General features: G+C 62.3%; 1 protein-coding gene across 2 annotated transcripts in view; it reads left to right on the forward strand.

The window, feature by feature from the left end:
• Positions 1-25118, forward strand: part of KIF19 (kinesin family member 19) — a 31616-nt gene extending 6498 nt beyond the window's left edge. Inside the window, exons 3-20 of one of the 2 annotated variants that reach the window (XM_032797246.2) lie at positions 7072-7182; positions 8082-8169; positions 8555-8691; positions 9985-10110; positions 10653-10847; positions 14154-14300; positions 14648-14770; positions 15842-15998; positions 16580-16754; positions 17031-17214; positions 18127-18397; positions 18832-18953; positions 19371-19528; positions 20343-20448; positions 20976-21069; positions 21704-22098; positions 22441-22585; positions 23463-25118. In XM_032797246.2, the coding sequence (XP_032653137.1) occupies positions 7072-7182; positions 8082-8169; positions 8555-8691; positions 9985-10110; positions 10653-10847; positions 14154-14300; positions 14648-14770; positions 15842-15998; positions 16580-16754; positions 17031-17214; positions 18127-18397; positions 18832-18953; positions 19371-19528; positions 20343-20448; positions 20976-21069; positions 21704-22098; positions 22441-22585; positions 23463-23614 (2886 nt within the window). In that variant the 3' untranslated portion in view covers positions 23615-25118. The remainder of the gene's footprint in view (positions 1-7071; positions 7183-8081; positions 8170-8554; positions 8692-9984; positions 10111-10652; positions 10848-14153; positions 14301-14647; positions 14771-15841; positions 15999-16579; positions 16755-17030; positions 17215-18126; positions 18398-18831; positions 18954-19370; positions 19529-20342; positions 20449-20975; positions 21070-21703; positions 22099-22440; positions 22586-23462) is intronic. The other variant, XM_032797248.2, reaches the window with a different exon arrangement.
• Positions 25119-26353: the final 1235 nt, after the last annotated feature.

Here is a 26353-nt window from a genome sequence, read left to right on the forward strand (position 1 = left end):
GAGGTCACCTGATCCCTTTGTCTCCAACACCTTCAGCTGGCACCTTTGCAGAGGAGGGGCCCAGGCCATCAGTGGCTAGGAGTCAGAGTGCCAGGCATTCAGGTGCACTGGCCCCTTCCTCTGTAGCAATCACACCCCCTTATCCCACCACCTAGATATTAAAAACTGCCTAGGGGACACTGAGGCACCAATACAGTGTTCAGAGCAAACATTAAGAACAGTCCGAGTTCGTCACAGGGGGCAATTGAAACGTTTGGGTTTGTCAAAATAGCGGCATTTTGTTTGGCTTTTGGCTTTGTTTCGAAAGTGCATCCTTGGATTCCCTTTGGTAACCCCTTGCTGAAGGAAAAGGTCTTTTCAGTGTGAAATGCTTTGACCGAAGAAGACTGCAGTGGGACAGTTCAGAACTCCCCACCCCTATCTGATGCAAAATGAGATTACAGCAAAATCGACCTGATCTCCCGAGCGCGATGGAACACGGCTCCATTGGCACTTCCACTCTAGCTCTGAGGTCTGTGTGAGGGCCTGGCTGATGGGGACAGGGAAAGGGCGGTTACCCAGCTTGCGGGGTAGGTTGGCAGGCTGCAGAGCAGCAGGTTTTAGAGGTGATGCCCCAGGGAGATGCAGGGGCTGTCCCCACTCTAAGCGACTGCCTCAGGCTCTCTGCAGATGTCACTGCATCATGTTTTCACACGGGCTAGACACTTCCTGTGGTCCTGCTGTAATCACGAGGCTCTGGCAGCTGGTGCCGTCGGCCTTACCCAGGCCCTGGGTGTCAGATAAGAATTGGGTGGAAAGCAGGTGCCTTGGGGCTGTGCTGTGAGGAGCGTGTTCCCTGTCATGTTCTCATGCCATCTCCAGGCCCATCTAGGATTCCTGCCTTTCTTTTCCCCTTCCTTCTCCTCTTCCTTCGTTCCTTTCTTCGTAGCAACGGGGGGTAGGAACGTCCCCAAGGCCTCTCCTCCCCCAGTGCCCAGGGCACGGCAGGATGGCTCCCTATTGCACAAGTAGGCCAGCTCTCACACGTGGACTCCTCTGCACAGTCTGTTCACGCACGCCCGGCGCACCAGGCGGGACAGCGGTGGGGTCTGTCCTGGGCAGCCCCAGAGCTGGAGAACCAGCGAGTTGTCCAGGGCTGGAACAGCAGGGGCTGCTGCAAGTGAGAAAAGAGGTGACCTGACATGTTAGGGCCTTACATCCCGGGGTGTTGGCAGAGCTAAGCTGGGGGAGCCCAGGCCTGGAATAGGAGGGGGCTGCAGCGAGGCTGGGATCGAGGTGCCAGCACAACTGAGTTCACTAGCGAGAAGGAAAAAGTGCCCCCCACTGACCTCCAAGGAGTGCCCGCCCCTGCTTCGCTGGGATGCCAAATCCACAGCCTCCCCTTCGGGGCCTCTTTGGCTGATTTTCTTCCCCTGGTAAAACCAAGAACAAAGTCCAGGCCAAGGGAAGCAGCCATCCTATGCCCGTGGCTCGGCCCGCACCGTGTGGGGGATCAGGGTGGGGGGTGTTGGCCACTCCCGTGTGTGGCGGGGGAGGGGCTGCGAGGTCAGACACAAGCCACTTCTCTGGGTTGCCTTGGCTAGCATGTGCACCCTCCCCCGGGCGCACAGGGGCTGGCGTGGGCCCGCTCCAGCCAGGGGACAATGCTATCTCAGACATGCACTGGCATGGTTTATCGGAGCACCTAGTCGCCATGGCAACGACTGTGCACAGGCCAGGCGGGGGGGGGGCGGGGTAGGGGGGTCAACGCTGGCTCCAAGCAATGCAACTTCTGGAGACAAACCCAGCTGCCACATCAGGATCTGGGGTGGGGGGGACAGGGATGCCAGGGCCTGGGGGCCTGGACAGGATCTCTCCTGTCCCAGCTCCTGGGCACGGGGGCAATGGGGGCTTCCCTGCAGCCTATCTGACCCTGCCTCTGCCGTCCCCATGGAGTCAGGGATCTGTCCTGCCCAGCTCGGCCCTTGCTAGTTCCTGCTTGAGCCCATTCTGTTGGGGAGCCAGCGTGCGGAGCCCTGTCGCTGCCCTGTGCTGGAGGGCAGGGGGCAGGTAGCAGGACTTCTTTCTGATCTTTGTAATTGTAATGCAAACACAGATTTTATCTAACAAAAACCAGTGCCCGCAGCCCTGGGAGACCCTACAATAACAAACCAGTATGTATAGCTCTGCCCTTATGAGAGACCCTACAATAACAAACCAGTGTGTGTAGCTCTGCCCTTATGGGGGACCCTACAATAACAAACCAGTGTGAGTAGCTCTGCCCTTAGGGGAGACCCTACAATAACAAACCAGTGTGTGTAGGTCTGCCCCTTATGGGAGACCCTACAATAACAAACCAGTGTGTGTAGCTCTGCCCTTAGGAGAGACCCTACAATAACTAACCAGTGTATGTAGCTCTGCCCTTAGGGGAGACCCTACAACAACAAACCAGTGTGTGTAGCTCTGCCCTTAGGAGAGACCCTACAATAACAAACCAGTGTGTGTACCTCTGCCCTTAGGAGAGACCCTACAATAACAAACCAGTGTGTGTAGCTCTGCCCTTAGGGGAGACCCTACAATAACAAACCAGTGTGTGTAGCTCTGCCCTTAGGAGAGACCCTACAATAACAAAGCAGAGCAGGACACTACAGGAGCCCTAGAAGTACTTGCGATAGAAGGAATGCCGGGGGTGTGTGGGGGGAGTGATGTTAACCCCGTCTGGTGACCTGGCACCCCAGTAAGTCGCTCTGGGGCGGGGGGATGCCCACAGCCAGGGGGGATGAGGGGACTCTGTTTCTCACCTAGGACATGCTGGCCAGGCTGGAAGTAGGGCAGGTGGGGTGGAGTGACACCACCCCTCTCCCCTCGGGGTAGGGTTACACACACAGACACCAGCCTGCCAGCCCGGCACTCGGGAAAGGTCAAAATCTGCATTGAAATGGGAGACGGGGAGAAGGCAGTGGGGGGGAGGGGTAGTGCTGCTCTGGCTGTGCGCCCCCCCCAATCCTCGCTGGGGGGAAGGGCTGGAGGAAGTGGCCATGGAGGGGCTGAGCATGGGTGGGGAGGGAGCAGCTATGGGCCAGGAGGTCTGGTGGATCCACCCCTTCCCTCCCTGGTGTAGCATGGCCAAGGGGGAGTGTCGGGGACAGCACCCCCGGCCAGGGTGAACAGCTGCCCACCCTGACTCTTCCGACTCCCTGGTGCGGGCAGCGAGAGTGCCCACTGCTGTGTTGCTGCCAGAGGGTGCGGGGAGCACCCGTGGGGCAGCGCTCCCAGCTTGTCCCCCCATGGAGGGCACCTTGCTGGCGCTGCCAGGGCAGCTTCCCCACCCTCAGCCCGCGCGGCACAGAGCCGCTTTTGTGTGTCGCTGGCCCACAGAGGACTGCGATCAAAGGCCTGGATCGGCGCAGGGGAGGACAGTTGGATTCTCTTGGCACCCCGCACAAAGTGCTCATTAAGGGCTGGCCCTGGCCCCAGGAACAATGCCCCGATTCAGGAGGCACAACGGGAGAGCAGCCTCCCCCTGCAGCCTGTCCTTCCTGTGCCACTGTCCCGGCAGTACTGGCTCGCCCAGGCCTGGCAGGCAGCACAGGGTAAACGTCCTCACCGCACGCTCTGTCCTGTCCCTCAGCCTCCTGCATTTCCCACCGCTGTCCCCACAGGAGTCAGTCTGGAGGGGACGGAGCCTCAGTGGGGCAGCTCTGTCGGCCTGCTGGAGACCCCGGCTGATACCAGCTGGGAATCTGGCCTGAAGCATCTTATCCTGGCTTGTACTGGTCACCCGCTCCCCCATCCCAGACACATGTACTGTCTCCACGCAGCTTCTAAGCTTGATGGGCCATCCCCTACACCTGAGAGGGGAACGTATTCACAAGACCCCTGTATCTTCTGCTGCCACCTCTTGGTTGCCTTGCCAACAGTCTTAGCACGGCTACAGCAAGCCCTTTGTAAGAATGATCTGGGGCTTGTTAATGCCTGGGACTCGCTGAATGTGCTGAATGTGTGCATTTACTTTATGTGCAGAAGGTTGTTAACCTCTGGAACTTGCTGCAGCAGGATATCCTGGAAGCTGAGAGAGGCTCTAGTGGCTAGAGCAGCAAACTGGGTTCTAATCCCATTTTGACCACCTGCCCGCTGGGTGATCCTGAGCACATCACTGCATCTCTTTGTGCCTCAGATTCCATCCATAAAATTGCCTGAAATGTCGGCCTCCTTTGTAAGGTGTGTGGAGATCAACTGCTGGCAAGCGCCAGAGAAGAGCTGGGGGTTGTGCATTTCTGTGACTAGCCCTTGCATATGCCAGGATGCTGGTGAGGATGCTAGTGACAGCTTGAGGGCACCGTCAGATCAGCAGCTGGGGTTCCAGGGCTGTCCCCGTCCCCTGTGCAGCACTGCAGAGCTGGGGGTGTTTTCTGGGGGCTTACGGCTTCCTCTGAAACATCCTGCCCCAACACTGGGGAGATCTTCCCTTTGCCTGGGATGGCCACGGGGTGGGATGCCAGGCTGGTGGTCCATTAGCCATGTGCCTGCCTGGCCGGATTGGTGGCTGCTGATCAGATTACACTGAGCCCCAGCCAAGAGGCTCTGAGACGGTTTTGTTCTCTCCTTGCTCTGAAACCCAACCTGAGTCTCGTTCCCACCCATTCAAAGAGGAACGTGATGCCAGACGGCAGCACGCGGAGCCAGGGGGCTGTTTGGGCCAAACACGGCAGCGCCAGGGGATGCGGCTGCATTTCCAGTGGAACCGCCCCCAGAGCTGGACCTGGGGCGATAGCCACTGGGTTCGTCTGGCCCTTGGCATCCAGCTTTTCCCAGCTGCCGCTGGGGTGGTGCATGCAAGTGGAGTGGACTCCTGGTCCTAGAGCCATTGGGGATCCTACTCCAGGGGTTCCCTGAATCCCCCCATCCTCCTCCATTTCCTCCTTATTTCAGTGCTCTGGGCAATCTGCCTCGCTGGGCTCCCCACAACTGACCCAGGCACAGCCGGGCCCCCTAAGCTACGCCCTCCAGAGCCAGCCTCCGCCTTCCCAGCCTGGCTGAAGAACAGCTTATCTCCTCTGGTGGGGCCTCAGCAAACAGCCAAGTGCCTTGTGAATGGGGAGGGATGTCCCAGCAGCAAGTATGGGCCTGTCCTCTCCCCCGCAGCCCTGGGCCGTGCCCGGGAGCAGGAGCCAGGGGCAGCAGTGCTCACAGGAGGACAAAGGAGGATCATTGTTTCTCTGGTGGGGGCCTGGGGCTGGGTGAGTGAAGAACGCTGGGTAATGCACAGAGCCCGCAGCCCCTGGCACTCGCCTCGGGGACCAGCTGCCCAGGTCTCTCTGGATTCTGTGTGGCTCGTGCTGGACCAGGGGGCCCAGCTCTGCCCCTTGCTGTTGCCCCTCTCCAGCCCCAGCTCTGCTGGGGACCCACAGCCCCTCGCAATTCCCGCCTTTGTTCTCCTCTGCAAGCTGCCATCTGGAAAACGGAGCTGCTGCTCCGGGGCCCTGACTCGGTTCCACCACCCAGCTGTAGCGGTGTCTCCCCAACGGACACCTGAGACCCAGCTAGTCTTTAAATAAAGGCCACTCCGGCAAACCTAATCTCCTAGCTCCCCTGGGAGAGCAGCAGTGACATTAGCCTGTGGGCCCAGTTCCCGGATGACCCCCAGCTTTCAAAAGGGCCATTCGGGAGCAGGGAGGTCACTGGCTAGCATTCCCTGGGGAGCGCAGAGACCGTCTCCTTCTGGATCTACCTTCTTTATTTGTCCCTGCCGGGGGGGAGAGGCCAGAGCAGAGGTTGGTCCCTGCTAGACAATCTGTGCCCCATACAAGTCTGCAGGGATCTCCCCGGAGTGCAGCTGAGCTCTAGTTTAGTGCTGCTAATTGCCAGTCGAGCCCCCAGGGGCCAGCCCGTCTCACGTCTCTGAATCAGGTCAGTTATTAAAAGGCTGCAAACCCTGAGCCCCCAGAGGAGGGTAGCAGCAAACAGAGACAGAGAGAGGGACTGGCAAGAGCCATGCCAGGGTGGGGGCAAGACGGAGCCAGGAGCTGTACCAGGGTGGGGGGCACCATGGAGCTGGGAGTTGTGCTAAGGTGTGTGTGTGGGGGGGAGTGATAGAGCCACGCCAGGGTGGGGGGCATGGCGGAGCTGGAAGCTGAACCAGGGCAGGGGGTAATGGAACCATGCCAGGGCGGGGGGCATGACAGAGCCGGGAACCTAGCCAGCGCAGAGGGCGTGATGGAGCCGGCTGTCACATGGCTCTCCCCTGATGTCAGCAGTGAAGCTGGCTGGGGAATGTTCAGCAGAAGAGATCCCCCTCGGAAAACACCTTTTTGACTAAACCAGTTTTTTTTTTCCAAACTCGTGTCTGTTTTGACAAAAAATTCATTTTGGAAAATGTCGGGGGAGAAGCTTTGACCAAAGCAACACGTCCTGCTTTGCCAGGGCTGGAACCAGAGATTCCATGGTTTGTTTCCAAAAGGATGTTTCATTTAGAAAGTGACTGGTTTTTTAGATATAGAAACCAAATTTAACATTAAAACATGGCCAATATGGAAACAAACCATTTGGACTGAACCTAAATTGGGGCAGCACCACTTCCCAGGCCACGCAGCTGCCAGCTGGCACCAAGTGTCTGGGCTCCCAGCTGGCCCTCTGGGCTCCGTCCCCTGGCATGTGGCCTCGGGGTGTCTCAGCCTGTTGGAGAGCCTCTTAGGTCAGGGACTATCCAGGAGGTGCAATCCCAGAGTCACAGGGAGCTGCTTACCTGCCGGAGAGCGGAATGGCCCCCTGCCTCAGCCGGCTCCCCTGGGAGATGGTCTCTGCCTAGCCTGGTCAGCGGGGCAGGCTGGGGGCTGTGCTCAGAGACCCAACGGAGGGTCATTTCGCTGCCATCCTGTTGTAGAAGGTGCATGACAGCCCAGCGCATGTCGCAGCCCAGTGCCAGCCTCGCCATCCCTCGTCCCTCTGACTGCTGCACTGGGACACACGCCTTCCCATGACAGTGGGGGTCGCAGCGTGTGGGGCAGGCAGGCCTGATCCCAGAGATGCCCAGGAAAGGAGGCTGGAATGTGGCCACGCCCTGCTGACCCCTGGCACCCGGTGTCCCGGCAGGTGGTGGTGCTCATGGACCCCATGGAGGACCCTGAGGACATCCTGCGAGCCAACCGCTCCCGCGAGAAATCCTACGTCTTTGACATGGCCTTTGACTTCACAGCAACTCAGGTGAGGAGCTGGGCCCTGGGAATCCTGCTGGGCTCCAAACCCTTTGCATAGGCCACCCAGCCCCGAGTCTGCAGGATTGGGGGAGTCCTCGGGGGGGGGCAGGGGGCCTTGCTATCCCAGCATCTGCCCCCGCCCTGCCCCCTCCCCATCTGCGCAACACAGTGGCCATGGCAGCGGGTGCTCAACAGCAGTCGGGCAGTGGCGCTGGGCCAGGCCAGGCCCTGGGGCTGGTTTCAGCAGCTCCATTTCATGCTAATTTCCACACTACGCTGACACTGGAGAGGCTGCCCCCATCAAATGCCCCCTGCTCCCTTCTGACAGCCAAAACAAGGCGGGCAGGGAGAGTGTGGGAGCGTACCGTGCATCCCCTCTCCTCCAATGCCCAGAGACCCACCCTTCAGCAGGTTTCTGAGCCCCTTGTTTGCCCCGGGCAGCGGGGAAGGGGATTGGAACTCATCTAGTAGATGGAATCAGAGTTGCCTAGCTGTGTGTCAGCAGCCCCATACTGCTCCATTAGTGGTGATTCTCCTGCACTTTGAGTGGCAGGAGTCAAGGCATGGGGCACAGGAGGGTCTGAGCTCTCTGTCTGCGTGCTGGGTGAGTGTGGGTCTGTCCCAGCACCCCAGGGGTGGCTGCATACAGGTGGGTGAGTAGAGCAGGGGACAGGTCAGTAAAAGCGGCTGGATAGCTGGGGATGGGCCTGGGACCCAGAGGGAGGCTGGATGGTACAAGCGCACCCATTTTCAGTTAGGGAGGGGTTGGTCCAAGGTAATTGCCTTGGTGTTGTGGAGGGGGAAGGTGACAGGACATGAGAGGGGCAAGGGAGCGAATCCTGACATCTCTGTCTGTGCTGCCTCTCCGCCCGGGACCTGTCACCCTCCCACGCTCTCTGGCTGCAGGAGATGGTCTATCGCACCACCACCAAGGGCCTGATCGAAGGCGTCATCTCCGGGTACAACGCCACCGTCTTCGCCTACGGCCCCACCGGTGAGGGCCGCGCAGTGCTGGGAATGCTCGCCCACAGGGGCCGAGGCAGGGAGCCAAACGGGCCAGTCGCCACCTGCTCCTCTGGCCAGGATGGCAGCGTTTCAGCCTCGCCACCGGGATGGCAGGAGGGCAGGGTGTGGGAGGGACCCAGGGCCTGCAGGCCCCCAGCCCTGGCACTGCTAAGGAGTTGGCTCAGAGCCACAAAGGGGAGGGTAAAGCATGAAGCAGGTGTCCACAGGGGATGCCTGCGAGTGATGGGTGGCTGGGTCCCCTCCCCGCCTGGCACAGACCCACAAGGGATTCCCTGTCCCCTCCCCACCCAGCACAGAGCCACAGGGACCTATGTCCCGCAGAGAGCCCAGACTGCCTTCCTGCTGCCCCCCAGGCTGTGGGAAGACGTACACCATGCTGGGCACAGACCACGAGCCCGGCATCTACGCACGCACCCTCCACGACCTGTTCAGAGCCATTGAGGAGACCAGTGACGACATGGAGTACGAGGTGTCCATGTCCTATCTTGAGGTAAGGCCCGAGTGTGTAAGGACAGGCAGGTTGTGTGTGTGGTGCTCATACAGGTTGTGTCTGTATATTGTGTGTGTGTGTATGTGTGGTGCTCATACAGGCTGTATTGTGTAGTGTGTGTGGGGACAGGCGGGTTGTATGTGTGTGGCGCTCATACACCATGTCTGCATAGTGTGTGTGCACACGTGCGTACAGACAGGCAGCCCCCGGGGTCACCCCGCCCTCACTGCCCGTCTCAGTCGCCCGGCTTTGTGGTCCAGCGAGCATCCGCTCTGTGCCCAGCGGGCAGATAATTGCCATGGTAACGCGCGGGGACTCCGCCGCCAGCTCGCTGCCTGCACGGGCTAGTACAATATTGACACACGCAGCCAGTCTGCCGGGGAGGAACCACCCACAGAGACTCCCTGGGAGCCAGGCAACAGGGCCAGGGTGGCTGAGAGGATAAATATCCAGGAGCGGGGCCTGGGCAGGGACTGGGGGCACGCCCAGCTCCCTCGTGCTGCCGGGACCCAGCCCAGTCCTGCCGCCGGCGTGGTCCAGAGGGGCAGGGCTGAGGGCAGCGTTCCAGCTCCTGAAGCCTCATGCCAGGGCCGCTCCGGGGCAGGGTGGGGAGCAGACCCTGGGCCTAAGGGAGCTCACAGGTGCCAAGGAGCAGAGGATGCTCATGTTCCTTCTCTGAGCTATTCACTCCTAGTAGTGGGGGGGGTTGGGATGCCCGGGATGCCCAGCATGCCTAGTGCAGACGCTGGCAGGCATGGGGGCTCACACGCAGCACTTGCAAGCTGCTATCAGTGTCCTGGCAAGACTCTGCCCAGAGTCAGGGCAGGAGCCCAATGGGTCAATGTCCAGTGAAGGGGGATTGGCCCTTCCCTGCATATTAGCTGCATTTCCCTCCTGCTGCCTGGCGCTCTGCCTGGCCCCCCCAAAGAAGGAGATGCCCTTAGCTTGGGGGAAGGTGAGGCCCCTCCTTGGCATGTCCCACGCTGGCCCCATTGTGGACACCAGCGTGGCAGGGTGTGATCCCAAGAATCAGGCAACCAGGGCTGATGGGGAGCGAAGGCAGGCTGGCTGGGGAGGGTGCATTGGGCTCCCTGGTGATCTGCTGCAGGGGATGGCCAGCCCGGATGTGGGGTGGAGACGCTGGCTGGGGAGGCCCCAAGGTGGTGCCCCTGCAGCTGGCGCAGGATGGCTCACCCCTGCCATGGCCAAAGGCATAGACGGGGCGTTGTTTGGCTGCTGCTCTCCCTCCCCCATGCCAACCCCCACCAGCTTGCGCCTTCCCATCACAACTAGATCTACAACGAGATGATCCGGGACCTGCTCAACCCGTCGCTGGGCTTCCTGGAGCTGCGGGAGGACGCCAAGGGAGTGATCCAGGTGGCGGGGATCACAGAAGTCTCCACCATCAATGCCAAGGAGGTGAGTGTGGGGCGCAGACCCCAGTACGACTTTCAATCCTGCAGCTCCCCTGTCTCCACACACACACCCCAGCACAGCATTTCTTGGCTCCGACCGTAGGAGCCTAGAGACTCGCCCTGTGCCTGGGTGCCGGGCCAGCGGAGCTGGGTCTGGAGTAGCCGTGGTTTGGCTGTTGGCCATGGGTGCCCTGCCCGGCAGTCCCCGTCCTCCGAGTCCTGTGAGCGTGCTGTCCCGGCGTGGCCCCACAGCCCTCCCTTTGCCTGGCGTGGTGCTGAGGTGACATCCTGTGAAGACAGGACCCAGGGTCCCTGCTTGGCCGCCGGTGGGGCGTGTACTGACTGGTGCTGGGATGGGGGATGGAGGGGAACGAACGTCCAGGGACACAGGCTGTATGTGCGGCTGGGGTGCCCAGTGACGACGCGAGGCTGCCATGGGCTGCAGGGTGCTGGAGGGACTGGGTGGCAGAACGACCAGCCGTGTCCCACTCTGCCCCTCTCTCGCCCCGCCCACCGTCTCCCTCTCGGCCCCTTGCCACCCCGCAGGTCATGCAGCTCCTGCTGAAGGGGAACAAGCAGCGGATGCAGGAGCCCACGGCTGCCAACCAGACGTCGTCGCGGTCCCACGCCGTGCTGCAGGTCACCGTCCGCCAAAAGAGCCGCATCAGGAACATCATGCAGGAGGTGCGGGTGGGGCGGCTCTTCATGATCGACCTGGCTGGCTCTGAGAGGGCGTCTCAGGTACGGGGAGGGGGTTCTGGGCAGGAGCCCAGCATGCCAGCAGCCGGTCAGTGCAGGGGGAGCACAGTTCCTTGCACCGTTGGTTCGAGGGGCAACAGGAGGGTGGGCATACAGAGATGTGGGGAGGTGCCAGGGGCAGGCTCTCAGGTGGGGTGGAGGGTCTCAGCCTGGGTGCTGCAGCACGTTTTGTGCTGGGGACGTGGCAGTTGCGTGATGCATTGAGGGGACGTGGTCTGGGGCCGGGAGCCAGGTTGGTGGGTTCTAATCCCAGTGCCGCTGCAGCCTGGCTGTGCAGCTGCGGTCGAGCCACGTCTCCTGGCTGCATCTGTGAGCTGGGGCTGGGGACCTGCGGCTTTGCAGATCTCAACAAGGGGGTCACTGAGGCCAGGAGACAGCCTCTGACACAATCAGTTGCTGAAGGGAGGCTTCAGGACTCAAGGAATGGCTCCCCCCAATTGCCAGAGCCCCCCAGGTCTGCAGGGTGGGGCTGGCCCTCCATGTCCTGAATGGAGATAGAGGGAATGTGCGTAAGGCAGGACAGGGAACCCACCGCACTGCCTGGGACTGGGCCTGCCAAGTTGTCACGAAGTCCCTGGGTGATGCTCTGGAACTGCTCTCCACAAAGCCAGGCAGGACTTTGGGGAGCCTCCTCTCCCTTGGAGCAGACTTGTTCAGGGCAAGAAGCTCACATGGCTTCACCTCCTGGGTCTCTCCTTGGAGCATTCAGCATCCTCTGCCCCTCCTTGCGCTTCCCACAGCGAGCCCACCCAGGCGGGGTCCTGGGGAAGCCACAGGGTCCTGCATCCCCATCTTGCAGTCAGAGGTGACTCTCAGCCAGCCAGTAAAACAGAGGTTTATTTAGATGACAGGAATACAGGCCAAAACAGGTCTTGCCAGTACAGATAACAAGACCCCCCTTAGTTAGGTCCATCTGGGGCCCCAGGGAGGCCACCGCTCCGCTGGGAGGCCTGAGCCTCCTCGGGGCTCCCCTCCATTTCCCAGCCAGCTTTCAAAAACTCCTCTCCCTCTCTGGCGTTCCCACCCGCACCCCAGCCTTTGTTCAGCTTCCCGGCCGAGGTGTCACCTGGCCTCTCACCCCTTCCTGGGTTCTCAGATTACATGCTCAGGTCTCCTCCCTCCAGCCAGTCTCCCATCCCCCAGTGCAGATTGTCTCCCCAGGCCAACACCCCCCACTCAGCATTCACAGACCACGGTAAGAACAGTCCCAGTTCGTCACACAAATATATCCAGCTTGGTCTAGGTCAGACGTGCCCCGTGCGCTGTGCTGTGCTGCTGGGACACAGCTGCCAGTCTCTGGCCGCAGGCGAGCCAGGGCTGGACTAGCAGGGGGCAGTGGATCGGAACTGAGGGGCACTGGCACAGCTGGGTGATGGACCAGGAGTAGGTCAGGCTGATGGGCATGATAATACACACGCTGCCTCCCCCTTGGTGTGCCAGCAATGATACCTACTGCCCCTAGATACCGCAGTGACTGGCGCTTCCAGTGGGCCATGGGTCTGACTTCATTTGATGAGCGCCGGGGCACCCAGACCTGGATTCACCAGCTTTAGGGCTGGATCAGTCCTGGGGAGCAGGGCCCCCATGTGCCACCATCCCACACGATTGTGTGCCGGGTTCATCTGCAGGCTGTGCTCCCCGGGGCTGCGTGCGGGACTGGAGTCCTGGTTCCCGGATCCGCTCTGCCCACGCGGTCCTGGTGCCAGGCAGAACAATGGACTTCGCCAGCTGGTGCTGCCCGGCTTTAGTCAAGCTCATAGCGCCCCCTAGTGCCCCAGGCTTGGGATTAGCCCTCCAGACCAATCCCCTTTTCCACACTGCAGTTACTGGGCACAGCATGTATTTCAGGGGGGCTCTGGCGATTTCCCGTAGGGGGCCAGGTCAGATGCCTGGACTCCTGGCTGGTTCATGTTGTAACTTGGCCTGCGGCTTGTGGCAAGGAGAGTTTCTGTCACGGACGTGCTGCCTGCAAGCGGTTGGCTCGCACCACACACTGGGGTCTGCTAGAGGTGCTTGTGTGTATTGGTGTGTTGTTGTAGGGTCGTTTGTGGGCACTGGGCTGTGCACACTGGTTTGTTGTTGTAGGATTGCTTGTGTGTATTAGTTTGTTATTGTAGGGTCGTTCATGGGCACTGGTTTGTTATTGTAAGGTCGCTTGTTTCCACTGGCTTGTTCTTGCTCAGAGCTGGGCCGTTGCCTTTGATTTTCTCTCTGTCATGGAGTCACCGGGCGATGCTCTGGAACTGCTCCCCACAAAGCCAGTCAGGACTTTGGGGAGCCTCCTCTCCCTTGGAGCAGACTTGTTCAGGGCAAGAAGCTCACACGTCTTCACCTCCTGGGTCTCTCCTTGGAGCATTCAGCATCCTCTGCCCCTCCGTGTGCTTCCCACAGCGAGCCCACCCAGGCGGGGTCCTGGGGAAGCCACAGGGTTCTGCACCCCCACTTTGCAGTCAGACGTGACTCTCAGCCAGCAAAACAGAGGTTTATTCGATGACAGGAACAGGGTCTAAAACAGAGCTTGTAGATACAGCGAACCAGACCCCTCGGCCGGGTCCATTCTGGGGGGCAGTGAGCCAGACCCCTAGGTCTGCACTTCACTCCTTATCCCCAGGTAGCTCCAGACTAACCAACCCCTCCAGCCCCTCCTCTCTGCTCAGCTCCTTTCCCGGGCCAGGAGGTCACCTGATCCCTTTGTCTCCAACACCTGCAGTTGGCACCTTTGCAGAGGAGGGGCCCAGGCCATCAGTTGCTAGGATACAGAGTGCCAGGCATTAGGTGCACTGGCCCTTTGCTCTGCCAGATACTTAAGAACTGCCTAGGGGACACTGAGGCACCAACACAGTGTTCAGAGCAAACATTAGGAACAGTCCCAGTTCGTCACACTCTCCTTTAAAAAGAAAAAGACCATTTAAGCAGGGAAGGGTGGGGGGATGTTTCCCAACAGCCAAACACCCCTAGTCCCGGGCGCTTTGCCAGTGGAGGAGTGGGCCCTTCACCACGCCATGCTGTGTCATGCCCTGCAGGAGGTGCTGGCAGGGGCTCTGGAGGGAGCTCTTGTGTGGGCAGCACGGTAGGTACAGACCCCACACCCTGCACAGCCCCTGTCTCTCTGCCGGGCGTTGTCGTGTCCAAGCCCACTCTTCCATGTGCTGCTGTGCGCCTGCGAGCCGGGGTGTAATCCGGGCTCTGGAGTGGCCACGTACAAAACCCCGCGTGCCCCTGCCCCAGGGCTGGCGTTGTGCCGCCCGGCCCAAATCCCTGCCTCACGCCCTCGCCATGTCCCCACAGACCCAGAACCGCGGGCAGAGGATGAAGGAGGGAGCCCACATCAACCGCTCGCTGCTGGCACTGGGGAACTGCATCAACGCCCTGAGCGACAAGGGGGCCCACAAGTACGTCAACTACCGCGACAGCAAGCTCACCCGCCTCCTGAAGGTACAGCGGGACCAGCGCCCGCCGGACCCTGGGCCAGGGCAGCTCCTTGGAGCAGGCAGCTGGGTGCAGGCAGGGGGAAGGGACCCAAGGCTGGAGCATCCCAGCGTGAGTCACATGGCACCAGCTGTGCACGGCTCAGCCTGGCCCACGTTGGTCGGGGTGCAGTGTGTGCTGGGAGGTCGGGACCACCAATGTGTGGCCAAGGGGCCAGCACAGTGTGGGCTCAGAGCACCAGGCTGGGGGTGGGCAGACGGGCCTGGGCCCAGCTCGTTCCAGTTCAGGGCTGGGGATAGGGCTGCAGCCTCCGGCCCTGGCCAACGCCCAGCCCCACGATCCTCTGTCGCCAGGACTCCCTCGGGGGCAACAGCCGCACGGTCATGATCGCGCACATCAGCCCAGCCAGCAGCGCCTTCGAGGAGTCCCGCAGCACCCTCACCTACGCCGACCGCGCCAAGAGCATCAAAACCACGGTACGGCTGGCACCTGGCCTCCACCCGGCGCCCCGCCTGCCCTTCCCCCACCCAGTGACCCACACTCCCTTCTGGCACCTCGTCCACCCTTCCCCCACCTGGCACCGCGCCCTCCATCCCCTCACCTAGTGCCCGGCCCGCCCTTCTGGCACCTCGTCCACCCTTCCCCCACCCGGCGCCCCACCCTCCATCCCCTCACCTAGCGTCCGGCCCGCCCTTCTGGCACCTCGTACACCCTTCCCCCACCCGGCGCCCCACCCTCCATCCCCTCACCCAGTGCCCTGGCCACCCTTCCCCTACCCAGCGCCCGCCCACCTTTCTGGCACCTCATCTGCCCTTCCCCCACCTGGCACCCCACCCTCCATCCCCTCACCTAGCGCCTGGCCTGCTCTTCTGGCACCTCGTCCACCCTTCCCCCACCCGGCGCCCCACCCTCCATCCCCTCACCTAGCGTCCGGCCCGCCCTTCTGGCACCTCGTACACCCTTCCCCCACCCGGCGCCCCACCCTCCATCCCCTCACCCAGTGCCCTGGCCACCCTTCCCCTACCCAGCGCCCGCCCACCTTTCTGGCACCTCATCTGCCCTTCCCCCACCTGGCACCCCACCCTCCATCCCCTCACCTAGCGCCTGGCCTGCTCTTCTGGCACCTCGTCCACCCTTCCCCCATCCGGCGCCCCACCCTCCATCCCCTCACCTAGTGCCCTGCCCACCCTTCCCCATACCCAGTGCCCCACCTGCCCTTCTGGCACCCCACCCACCCTTCCCCCACCTGGCACCCCTCCCTCCATCCCCTTACCTGGCACCCCATGCTCCCTCCTTTCACTCAGCGTCCCGTCTTAGGGCACTTGATGCCCTGCCCTCCCTTCCCCCACCCAGCTCCGCAGCCTGGGCACTCTGTGCCCCAATCCTTCCCCACACCCGGCATCCTGATCCTCCCCCTCACCTGGGCACACAGCACCCCGCCCTCCTGCCTTCTAGGAGACAGCCCTCTTCCCCAGGGGCAGTCGGGGTGTGGTGCTGGCGGGGGTCACCTCCCCGACACTCTGACCCTTCGCCCCCTGTCTCCGCAGGTGAAGCGGAACCTGCTCAACGTCTCGTACCACATTGCCCAGTACACCAGAATCATCTCGGACCTGCGCAGCGAGATCCAGCGCCTCAAGTGCAAGATCAATGGGCAGGGGCCACGCCCAGCCCAGGGTGAGCGAGGCGACATCCGGCACATCCAAGGTAAGACCTGTGGGGCTGGCCCTTCCCGCTGCCAGGCCTACCCCTGCTCGTGGGGCACGGGCTGCGCCTGCCTCAATCACAGTGCCCTCTCCGCGCCACACCGAGCTGGCACCACTCCCTGTTGCTGCCAGAGCCAGGTGCTGGGCTCCCAGCCACGCCCTCTCCCTGGCGGAGGGGGATTCTGATGATGCAGGAGGGATCCCTGCATGCCCCCATGCATGCGGTGTCTTGGGGACGGCAGCTCAGGGCCGGCTCCAGGCACCAGCTAAAGAAGCCGGTGTTTGGGGTGGCCAATACCAAGGAGCAGCCTTCCAGCCACTATTGGGGCGACATGTCCAAGTCTTCGGTGGCAATTTGGCGGTGAGTCCCTCAGTCCCTCTTGGAGCAAAGGACCTGCCGCCGAATTGCCAACCGAAAAGTGGAGTTGCCTGATTGCGCTGCTGTGGGTCTTTTTTAAAAATTTTTTTGCCGCTTGGGGCAGCAGAAAACCTGGAACCGGCCCTGCGGCGGCTGCTGTGTACATGCCATATCCTGCAGGAGGCTCCCCCGCAGTGACCAAACCCACCCCTCGTGTGTTACAGCCGAGGTGCAGCTCCACAGCTCCCTCTGCGACCGGCAGGAGATGGACCAGCTGCGGGAACAGCTGATCAGCGCCTTCCAGGAGCAGATGGACGTGCAGCGCCAGCTGATGGAGCTGGAGAACAGCTACATGGAGATCCAGATCGAGAGCACCCGGCACCTGCTGACTATTGCAGTGTAAGCACGGCCCTGCCCAGCGCCCCAGAGAGCCGGGGTGTCACTGGGGCTCCAGGAACCCTCCCCCTCCCTGTATAATATAACTGGCTTGGTGGGCTGGGCATATTGAGGAGATTGCCCTGGCTCAGCTGCCGGCGGGGGCTGGTCAGTATAGCCAGGTAATGCCCAGCCAGGTTTACTGCCCTGTATCAGTGGGTGAGGAGTGCCACGCATCAGCAGTTGGGCATAGCCCGGGGCCCAGGGGCTGACGCTCGTGCTCTCCCCTGGCGGCTCCAGCTGGGACCAGGAGAAGAGGCGTCGCACACAGAAGTGCAGGGAGGAGCTGAGGAAGGACAAGAGCGGGAAGGATTTGGATACCGGGGACGAGCAGCCAGACGCGCCGGAGCCACAGGACGTGATCTTGGCCAGGGAGAACATCGCAGCCCTCATGGGGGAGCAGAAGAAGCTGCGCAAGCAAAAGGTTCCTGGAGTGGGGGTGGGGGAGAGCTCGGGGGGAGGTGCTGTGGGACTGGGCTTTGGGGCCTGATGGGGGGGAAATTAGTTTGGTGGGTCTCAGCCCAGTGCTGGGTGCCCCCACACACAGTCCGCCCCTGCCCCACCGCTCGATTGGCATCAGCTGTTGTGACTGCCAGTTTCTGGTCAGAATTGGTCTGGGCCGGGCTAGCCAGGGGCTGCAGGTTGGATTGAGGGGCACTGGCAAAGCTGCAGCATGGGGGAGCCCAGAGCTGGGAAAGTAGGGGGCAGTGGGTTGGGATTGAGGGGGTCTAGCAGAAGTGGGTGTGGGGAGCCCAGGGCTGGTCTAGCAGGGGGCAATTGGTCAGGAGTGAGGGGCACTGGCAGAGCTGTGGGTGGGGCATCCAGGGCTGGGCTAGCAGAGGTCAGTGGTTTGGGAGTGAGGGGCACCGGCAGAGTTGCTGGGGGGCACCCAGGGGAAGTGGGTTGGGATTATGGGGCACTGGCAAAGCTTTGGGGGAAAGCACAGGTCTGTGCTAACAGGGGGCTGCGGTGGGTCGGGATTGAGGGGCACTGGCAGAGCTGGAAGGTGGGAAGCCCAGAGATGGGCAAGCAGGGGGCTGCGGTGGGTCGGGATTGAGGGGCACTGGCAGAGCTGGAGGGTGGGAAGCCCAGAGATGGGCAAGCAGGGGGTTGCGGGTCGGGATTGAGGGGCGCCGGCAGAGGTGCTGGGGAGCCCAGGGCTGGGATACCAGGGGGCTGTGGGGTGGGACCAAGGGGCACCGGCCGAGCTGGGGGTGGGGCGCCCAGGGCTGGGAAAGCCGGAGTCCATCTGGCCAGGGGTCCAGTCCATTCCATTGTGACCCCTTGAGAAGGGCAGGCACGTGACGCGGGGCCCTGGGCTGCTCTGCACCCGCAGGCGGAGCTGGAGAAGCAGTTCAAGGAGATCCGCCAGCGGGGGCGGCGGCTGGAGGAGGTCCTGCCGCGGCGCATCAGCTCGGAGGAGCAGCGCGAGGTGCTGAGCTTGCTCTGCAAGGTGCACGAGCTGGAGCTGGAGAACACGGAGATGCAATCCAGCGCCCTGCTCAAGGACAATGTCATCCGCCACAAGAGTTATGTGGTGCGGCGCTTCGAGCAGCACCGCAGCCTCTGCGACCGCATCATCCAGCAGCAGAGGCAGATCATCCACGGTGCGGGACCGTGCCCCCCCATCCTGGGCTGGGGGACCCTGGTAGGGTTGGGGGGCTCTGCAGGGCCCTGGCACACCAGCTGCAGCTGGTGCCGTGGGGTCACATTGCAATGTGATGATGTTGTGACGTGCTGAGGCCGTCACGTCAGCATGAGCCCATGTCGCAATGGGCTGCTGCTGTGTCATGACGTGGCGAGGCTGTGTTGCCATGCAACGGGGCTATGTCGTGAGGATGTCATGTCGCGACGTGATCATGTCATCTCAAGTGCCCCCGTCTCCTCCTGGCCTGGCCCGAGCCCCTTCCCCCCCGGGCTCACCTCTGGCCCAGGGACCTGTGTTTCAGGATTAATGCAGGCCTGGGGGCCCCTGTGTAGGTCTGGGGGGTTTGCCCCTAAGTCTGTGACCCCCCCTTCTGTCTACTTCTCTCCCTGGCAGAATATCACCTCTCAGTCCCACACCACCTGGAGGAGCTGTATGAGATCTACCTGCGGGAGCTGGAGGAGGGCAGCCTGGATCAGGTCGCCAGCCTGGACCGTGTGGCCGCCAAAGCCCTGAAGGTACCTGTGGGAGACACTGGTCCATCCCTCTCGGCTCACACCCCAGGGATCCGAACATTGCTCCACCCCTTGGAAACAGAGCGGGTCCCTGGGTGCTCTCTGGGCCCTCACATGACCAGTTCCAACTCGAGCAAAGTGAGTGGTGCTTCCAGCCCCCAGATGTGCAGCACACACAGTGGGGAGCTGAGGGGGCCTGGGTGTTGGGAGGGGGCAATCAGAGAGCAAGGTAATTTTCCAGGGGAGGGGGTTGGGGGGCTCAATATAGAGGGTTTCCCTCTAGCCCCAAAGGGCCAATCCACAAGTGAGTGAGGGGCAGAGAAACTGCAGCTGGCGGGCTGTGTCCTGCAGCGCCCCCCAGGGGACCCCTAAACCGCAGGGCAGCTGGGATGGGCGTAATAGCTGCTGATTCCCCCGCAGGACACAACTCTGCCCAAGATCCCCCAGCTCCCGGCTGCAGAGAGCGCCCTGGACTCTGACCAGGAGAGCATGAGGACGCTGGGCTCGGAGCACCAGCCGCTGCTGCAGCGCGACTCCCGCAGGCACGCCCTGCCGCCCCTTGTGCTGGATGCAGAGAGGTAGGGCCTTGCCTGGGGGCAGGAGGGGCTGAGTGCCACACCTCCGGCCCGGGGACAGTCCAGCACCCGTGGGTGTCTGTGTTTAGACCTGGCCCCGGGCTCTGGCTGCCCATGATTTTGGGGGAGGCATTAGTGAGACAAATGGCTGGATGCAGAAAGGTGGGCAGAGAGGAGGCTGCTGGACTCAGCTAGGCCCAAAGAGGCTACGTTCAGAGCAAAGGGAACCTCCTCGCTGCCCCTTCAGCCACAGCCCTTCCCTGATGTGTGGGGCTGGGAGGAGAAATGGACACGGAGTCAGTGACGTTTTTGTTCATTTACAAAAGTCCTGTTCCCCCGAGCACAATAGGAACAAACAGCAGCAAGCAGCTTCCTAGCTCAGAACCCCACACGGCCGCCCCTCCTGCTACTCTGTGCCCAAGTAGCTCTGTCTCTGCTTCCCATCCGCGTCACGCCACTGCTTCTCCTGGCTTCCTGGTGCAACGCCTGGCTGCAACCCACGGCCTAGTCCCGCGTTTGCAGCTAGGGAAATGTCTGTCCATGCGGCTTGGCTCTTGCCTGCCACGTGGCAGCTCCAGTTCACTGCTGCCTTTGCCAGATACACGGGCTTGACTGCTCCTGCTTGACCCTGCACTGGGGCAGCCGGCAGAGCCATTGGCTTTCCTGAGGTCTGGGCTGGGGTTTGGATCCAAGACTCCACCGACGGGAGCCATTAGCCTCTCAGCACAGTGTCCCGTGCGTGTGAATTCAGCACTTCCCCTCGCTCCGTGCCGTGTCTCCGCTCTGGGTGTGACAGGCAACTTTCCCTCTCCGGCAGTGACCTGGCCCAGGTGTTCAGGACCAGCCCCCGGATGCGGCAGATCAAGAGTTCGGCTGTGCTGACCCCGCCCCCGATCCACGTGAACGGCATGGTGACCCAAGAGGTGTGTGGGGCAGCATGGGAAAGGCCCCAATGTGGGAGATGCCGGGGGCCCAGGGCACGGACACGCCTGCGTGAAAGGTAGCGTTGACTAGTAGCTGGAGCTCTGCACAGAGCCAGGAGTCCTGGGGTTAGTCCCAGCCCCACCACTGGGCTGCTGTGCCTCAGTTTCTGCCTCGTCAGCCCAGGAGCTCTCTGGGGCAGGAGCTGTTCCTCACTATCTGTGCAGCGCCCGCCCCCCGGGGCTCTGAGCTCGACGGCGGTTACCGAGTGTGGATGATTCATAATCGAAAACTCCAATGGAAACTGGGCCAGATTCTGCTCATGCTGCCTGGCGTCAGGCTGAGGTTGCTCTGGGTTTACCCTGGGCAGGGCTGGGCTCTGGGCTTTTTACTGCCTTTCTGCCCTGCCCTCACCGGTCCTGTCCCAGCCCAACCGGGCAGGTAGTGAGTGCAGAGCAGCGCCCTTTGCTAGCAGATACTTCTGCCACAGGCAGTGGCCAGACACGCTCACCTCCTGTCTCTCCCCCAGTACCTGCACCGGGGGAGCCTGGCCAGCCTGGAGAGCCACCACAACTCCTCCCCGGACAGCAGCGAGAACTGCTCGGACGTCGCCCTGCGCAGAGGTGAGGAGCTCTTGGCGTGGGGTGGGGCCCAGTTGCGCCCTCACCTCCTCCTCTGGGGAACGGAAGGCACAGATGGTGCCAGGACGGTGGCAAACAGTTCCTGCCGCCCACGCCCTAAGAGTCAGGGGCTTCTGGGTAACGTGGGGGTGGGGGTCATGTCTTAGGTTCGGTTTGGGGCCATCCCATTCCCAAGGTCCCCAGACTGTGGGGAGATAGGGGGCTGGGCAGGGAGGCTCAGGCCCCCAGCGTGGCACGGAGTACGACATGTAGCATTGCCGGCACATGCGCACCAGCAATGGGCCATCTCCCTCCCCACCCCGCCCCCGCCCGTCTCATGACAGCCACAGAGCCACCGCAGAGTCCAGGGTAGCCAGTGCTCACCCCATTCCCCCCCCTCCAGAAAATGCTGCAGGTCACAGAGCCCTGCGGGGACGGATCTCTTCCCTGATGTGGACTGTCTGCCCTCTGGGCGTTAGGGGCACCGTGGGCACGGTGAAGATGAGGCTGAGGGTATGATGCTTCCAGTTTGCGGATCCGGGTGGGGGGTTCAGAGAGGGGCCCAACCCCCCCAGATCTGGACCATGCGACTTGGGGGGGCCTCTCGCTCTCTCACGCCAGCTCCCGCTCTTTGCAGAGCGCAGGGAGATCCTGAGCAGTACCAAGAGCATTGTGGTGAAGGCTGCCCGGCGCCGCTCCCGGGTGCTGGAGTCCGACCGGCTGCACCTGCTGGAGCCCATGAAGGAGCGGAGCAGCCTGTCGCTGCACTCCCTGAGCGAGAGCGAAGACCCCCTCTCCCCGGAGACCCCCGCCTCCCAGCGCCTGCCCTGCCCCGGGCTGCAGCATGCCGCCAGCGAGGACAACCTGTCCAGCAGCACCGGGGAGACGGCCTCGCGCCTCTGTCCCAGCCACTCCCCCGGACCCTGGCTCCGGGGGCACAAGCAGGGTGGCAAAAAGGGGAAGAGAGAGGAGTCGCTGGACGGCAAAAGGCGGAAGCAACGGTCAAGGTCCTTCGAGGTCACCGGCCATGGGGTACGTGCCGTCCCCACCCCAGCCGATCCCCTAGGAGCTGCTCCCACAGAGCCCCTCTGGGGCCAGCCCCCCAGCACCCGCGCTAGCAGAGCAGGGGAGCGGCTGGGGCTGTGCGTTTAGGGGTGGGGCTCCCACTGCAGGAGTCAGGTGCCAGGCAGGCAAGCGTGAGCCAGCAGCTTACCCACAATGCACTGCATGCTGGGCTCCCTTTTGCATGGGCTGGGGGGCTGTAACCCTGGATCCGAGGTTCAGGGTTTGGGATCCAGGGCTCCGGCAAGTCACCGAGCTGCCCCCTCGGCTGAGCTTTGCCCCCGAGCCACTGTGACCATTTCTCCCCCGCAGCTCCCAGGACTGAAGCCCAATGTAACCCAGTGCCGGCTCCTCGAGAGCAACTCTGAGCACAGGATGCCGGCGGGGGGGCAGCCAGCGCCGCACCCCCAAGCGCCTGGCAAAGCCAAAGGGAGGCTCCCACAGAGCCAGTATGCAGGTGGGTGAGCCTCAGGCTGGCTGGGGCCAGGGTGCCCAGCCACGGCTGCCCACACTGGCTCTGTGCCAGACAGAGCGTTCCCGGGCCACCGCAGTCACTTCTGCCAGGGCATCCCCCTCGGAGCCAGTGGCAGCGTGCTCCAGCCCCTGGGCAGCACAAGGACATGGGGTCCTGCCTCCATTGCAAGCAGAGCAGGACCCTGGCTTGCTGGAACTGGGCCTAGCGTCCCAGGCCGGGCATGAGTGGCCTCCCCAACCCCTCACCCGTCAGCCTCTGTGTCAGAAATGGAGGTGTTCACACATTTGGCACTGCCCAGCCCACAGCAGGGCCAGCCACTTGCCCCACTGCCCTCCCAGGGTCCCTCCACCCCATCTCGGGGGGGCAGCCTCCAGCTCCTTCCGCTGGCCATGCTGTGTCCACTGATGCCGCCCCTAGACTCGGTGCCCACAGGCCGGCGAGCGGCGAAAGCCCCAGTCCTGCCTGTCCAATCCCTCCCCTAGGACGAGCTGTGTCACGGGCCAGTTCTCTGCTCCTCTCGCAACAAGCCCTGGGGCTCTGGAAGGAGAGAACGGAAGCCAGGGACCATTGGCACAGCAGAGCTGGGGGCAGCACCCGCGCGCCTGGTTACTCAGGGCCCCTTCCCTGCCACCTGCTAAGTCTCCCCAGCCCAGCCCAGCCCTTTACATAGGAGCCATTTTTTCCCAGCATGCCTTGCTGGCCCTTTATGTTTGGCCTCTACCGCCCTGTGGCCACTGTGCCCATTGCGTGCCCTGTCCTGTGCTATGGGCGCAGCCCATGGTGGGGAGCTGCTGTGGGACCCGGATCAGGGCCGGGCTCCACTTTGCAAACCTCTTCTGTTTGTTTTCCTCTCCCCCAGGTCCAGGGGACCCGGCGTCTCTCCCACTTCCCCTCCCTCATCCCAGTAGCTTGAAGAAAGGCCCCCAGCCCAGCCAGCGCCCCCGCCTGAGCTACATCACGCTGAACGGCACCAGCGCTTACGCCAAGGATGGCAGGAGCCAGCGCTATTGACGGGCTGAGAGCAGACAGCCCCGGACTGCGAGGGCAGGGGCTAGGGAAGCCTGGGCCTGGCAGGACTGTCCTGGAGGCTTGGCGTGCCCAGCGCTGCCGGGACTAGGGGGGCGAGCAGGGTGCGGGGGGCTCCTCTGGGCAGAGCCGGTGCAGGGCAGGGAGCCTGCAGGAGGAAAGGGGTTTACCAACATAGTTCTCATGGACGGTTGATTCTCTCCCTCCTCCTGGCTGCCCCGCAGCCCTGGCTGCTGGAGTCTATCCCTTCCGCAGCCGTCCGGACACGTTCCCTCTACCCCTCTATCCAGCCGTCTCCGCCCGGGAAGCACTCAGGCCGCCGCGTCCCCCTTGCCAAGGGTTGCAGGGAGCTCCCTCTGAAGAGTCGCTCAGCTGATGGCCAGTCACCTGTTCCCAGCAAGTCGCTCTGTTCACAGCCCCACGCCCCAGCTGCCGTGCGGCAGGTGGGGGCAATGGAGCGCTGGGCGTCCTGCTGACCCCGTGTGGATGGACGCCAAGCACCCATGCCGCTCAAGCCCCATGGTTTGCTGCCCTGTGCCTTCCCTCCAGACTGCTGGCCTCGCCCACCTCTCCCACTGGCCTCCGGGCATGGGCTGGGCTCAGGATGCCACACTCCCTTCGCACCCCAGAGCTTCCTGTGACTGCTGCCACCCACATACACCTGCCTGCTACCCCACCGTGCCAGCTGCACTGCGCCCAGGGCTCTGCCTCCACGGGTGCCCTGCACGGCCGGTCAGTGCTGCAGCTCCCTGAGTCTGCTGGGACTGATGCCCTGCCTGCGCCGCCGGCCTTGGGTTTCCAGCCTCCCATGTCACTCCCTTGCTCCCCAGGGGCTGCAGATCCCAGTCCCTGGAGGGTCTCGCAGTGCTCAGCATCATCCCCTGCTGGCAGAATAACAGCAGGACTGGCCTGCTGCAAAGGGAGTGGTGGTCTGCTGGAAAGCTGGTGGCCATGAATCCGGCTGGGGGCACCCCCAACCCTCCCTTACTGAATGCACGGTGCGTGTGCACCGTCAGTGGGGAGTTCAGGGCCCTCCGGCTCTGCTCCTCCGGGGCCAGCTGTGGCTGAGGATTGTCTGCGGGTGTCTTGGGGAGAGGGCAGGGGGTGCCCCCGAAGTGCCCTCCTGCCCTCCCAGCTCCTGGGGTGAGTGGAGGCAGGGAGGGGAGCTCCCGGGCGTGATCAGCAGGCAGAAGGCGTGTGGACCCTGGTGCTGGCTTGGTTACGCTGTAAATAAATTGTGTTGCCAAACTCCACCTGGCCAGGGTCCAGTCCTGCCCTAACATGGCCAACAGGACCTGCAGTGCTCAGGACCAGGCCCTTGCGGTGCAGCTAGGATGGCACCAGATTCCAGCCAGGCCTGGGAGCCCTGCAGCAACAGGGTCTGGGGGCAGGGGGGCTCACTGCTGGGCCCAGTCCATGGGCTTGGCTCATTGGCTGTGGGCTGCTGGGGCCGCCCTGGGCCCTGCGGGTATTTCCCGGGACTCTGAGCCTGGGGTTTTTACCTGGCAACTGTTGTTTTTTATTCCTGTTGTTAAGGCTAAATTAAAAGTGATTTGTTGAGATTCTACGGCCCGGTTCAGTTGTGCTTCTGCAGCATTCGGTTGCTTGTTTTCCTTGTCTTTGGGGAGGCTGGCGCGAGTACCCAACTCAGGCCCGCTCTGAGAGCCAAGGCAGCTGGCAACGAGCCCTGTGCTCTGCTCCAGCCTCTGCCACTGACTGTGTGACTTGGGCAAGTCATTTAATTCCTCTGTGTCTTGGCCGGCCCCTCCCACAGGGCTGGTCAGTGCTCGCTGTGTCTCGGGGCGGGGTTTGCCTGCGGGTCGCTTGATACCAAGGTTCTGGGTATAAAGGGTTAATAACAAGTGCTACCTGTTAAACGCCAGCAGCCATGACTAGTGTGTGTTATGGATGGCTCCGGAAGCCCAGGTGTTAGACATGGTTATGAACAGCCTCTTGACCCCTGACAATTGCTTTAAGCTGAACCATCTGTTCACCATTTATTACCCTGTGGTAAATGAGCCTTACCACCAGGCGGGCCCCATTCCCAGCTGTGCTGTGCTAGGCGAGTCTGCCCAGCCTTTGCCATGGTCATGGGGCATGAGCTGGGCCAGGTTTACCCAGCTGTTTTGGAAGCATTTTGGGCTCAGCGAAGCTGCGACTGTTCAGAGCCCCCAGAATCGTGGGACCCATTCGAACCAGAGAGTGGTGCCGGGCTCCAGGCAGGGTGAGGGGCTCTGGCCTGGGCTAGGCAGGTCAGACTGGATCAGAATGGTCCCTTCCAGCTTTGGGGCCCGTGAGCCGCCGCGGCAGAAGGCCAGAGGTCACCCTGCTACCTGTTGTGAGCAGCTTTTCAGGCTGATGTCCCGACAGAGGGAACTTCTGCGATGCTGCAAGACAGCCCCCCTGAAAGCAGCACCACCCAGAGCTCTTTTTCGGCTGTTTATTTGGAAGTTGGTGCAAGTGACGTTTGTCCAGGAGGCCCCGAGCATCGCCCGGGAGGCAAAGAGAAGCAGCTGGTGTCTGTCTGTCCATCAGGTCCCTGGAAGGATGAGAGGAGAACGTAGCGCTTGCTGCAAACTCCCAGCCTGGCATGTCCCGTGATGCAGCACGGGGGGCTCTGGGGGGCTCAGCCGGGTCAGAAGGTACAGCAGAACCAGGGGAGCCGAGTGGGCAAATCCCTCCTGGGGAACACTCTGAATTCCCTCAGTTACCCTCACCAGGTGC

This window comes from Chelonoidis abingdonii, chromosome 13 (genome assembly GCF_003597395.2).
Source record: "Chelonoidis abingdonii isolate Lonesome George chromosome 13, CheloAbing_2.0, whole genome shotgun sequence".
Lineage (NCBI taxonomy): Eukaryota > Metazoa > Chordata > Testudines > Testudinidae > Chelonoidis > Chelonoidis abingdonii.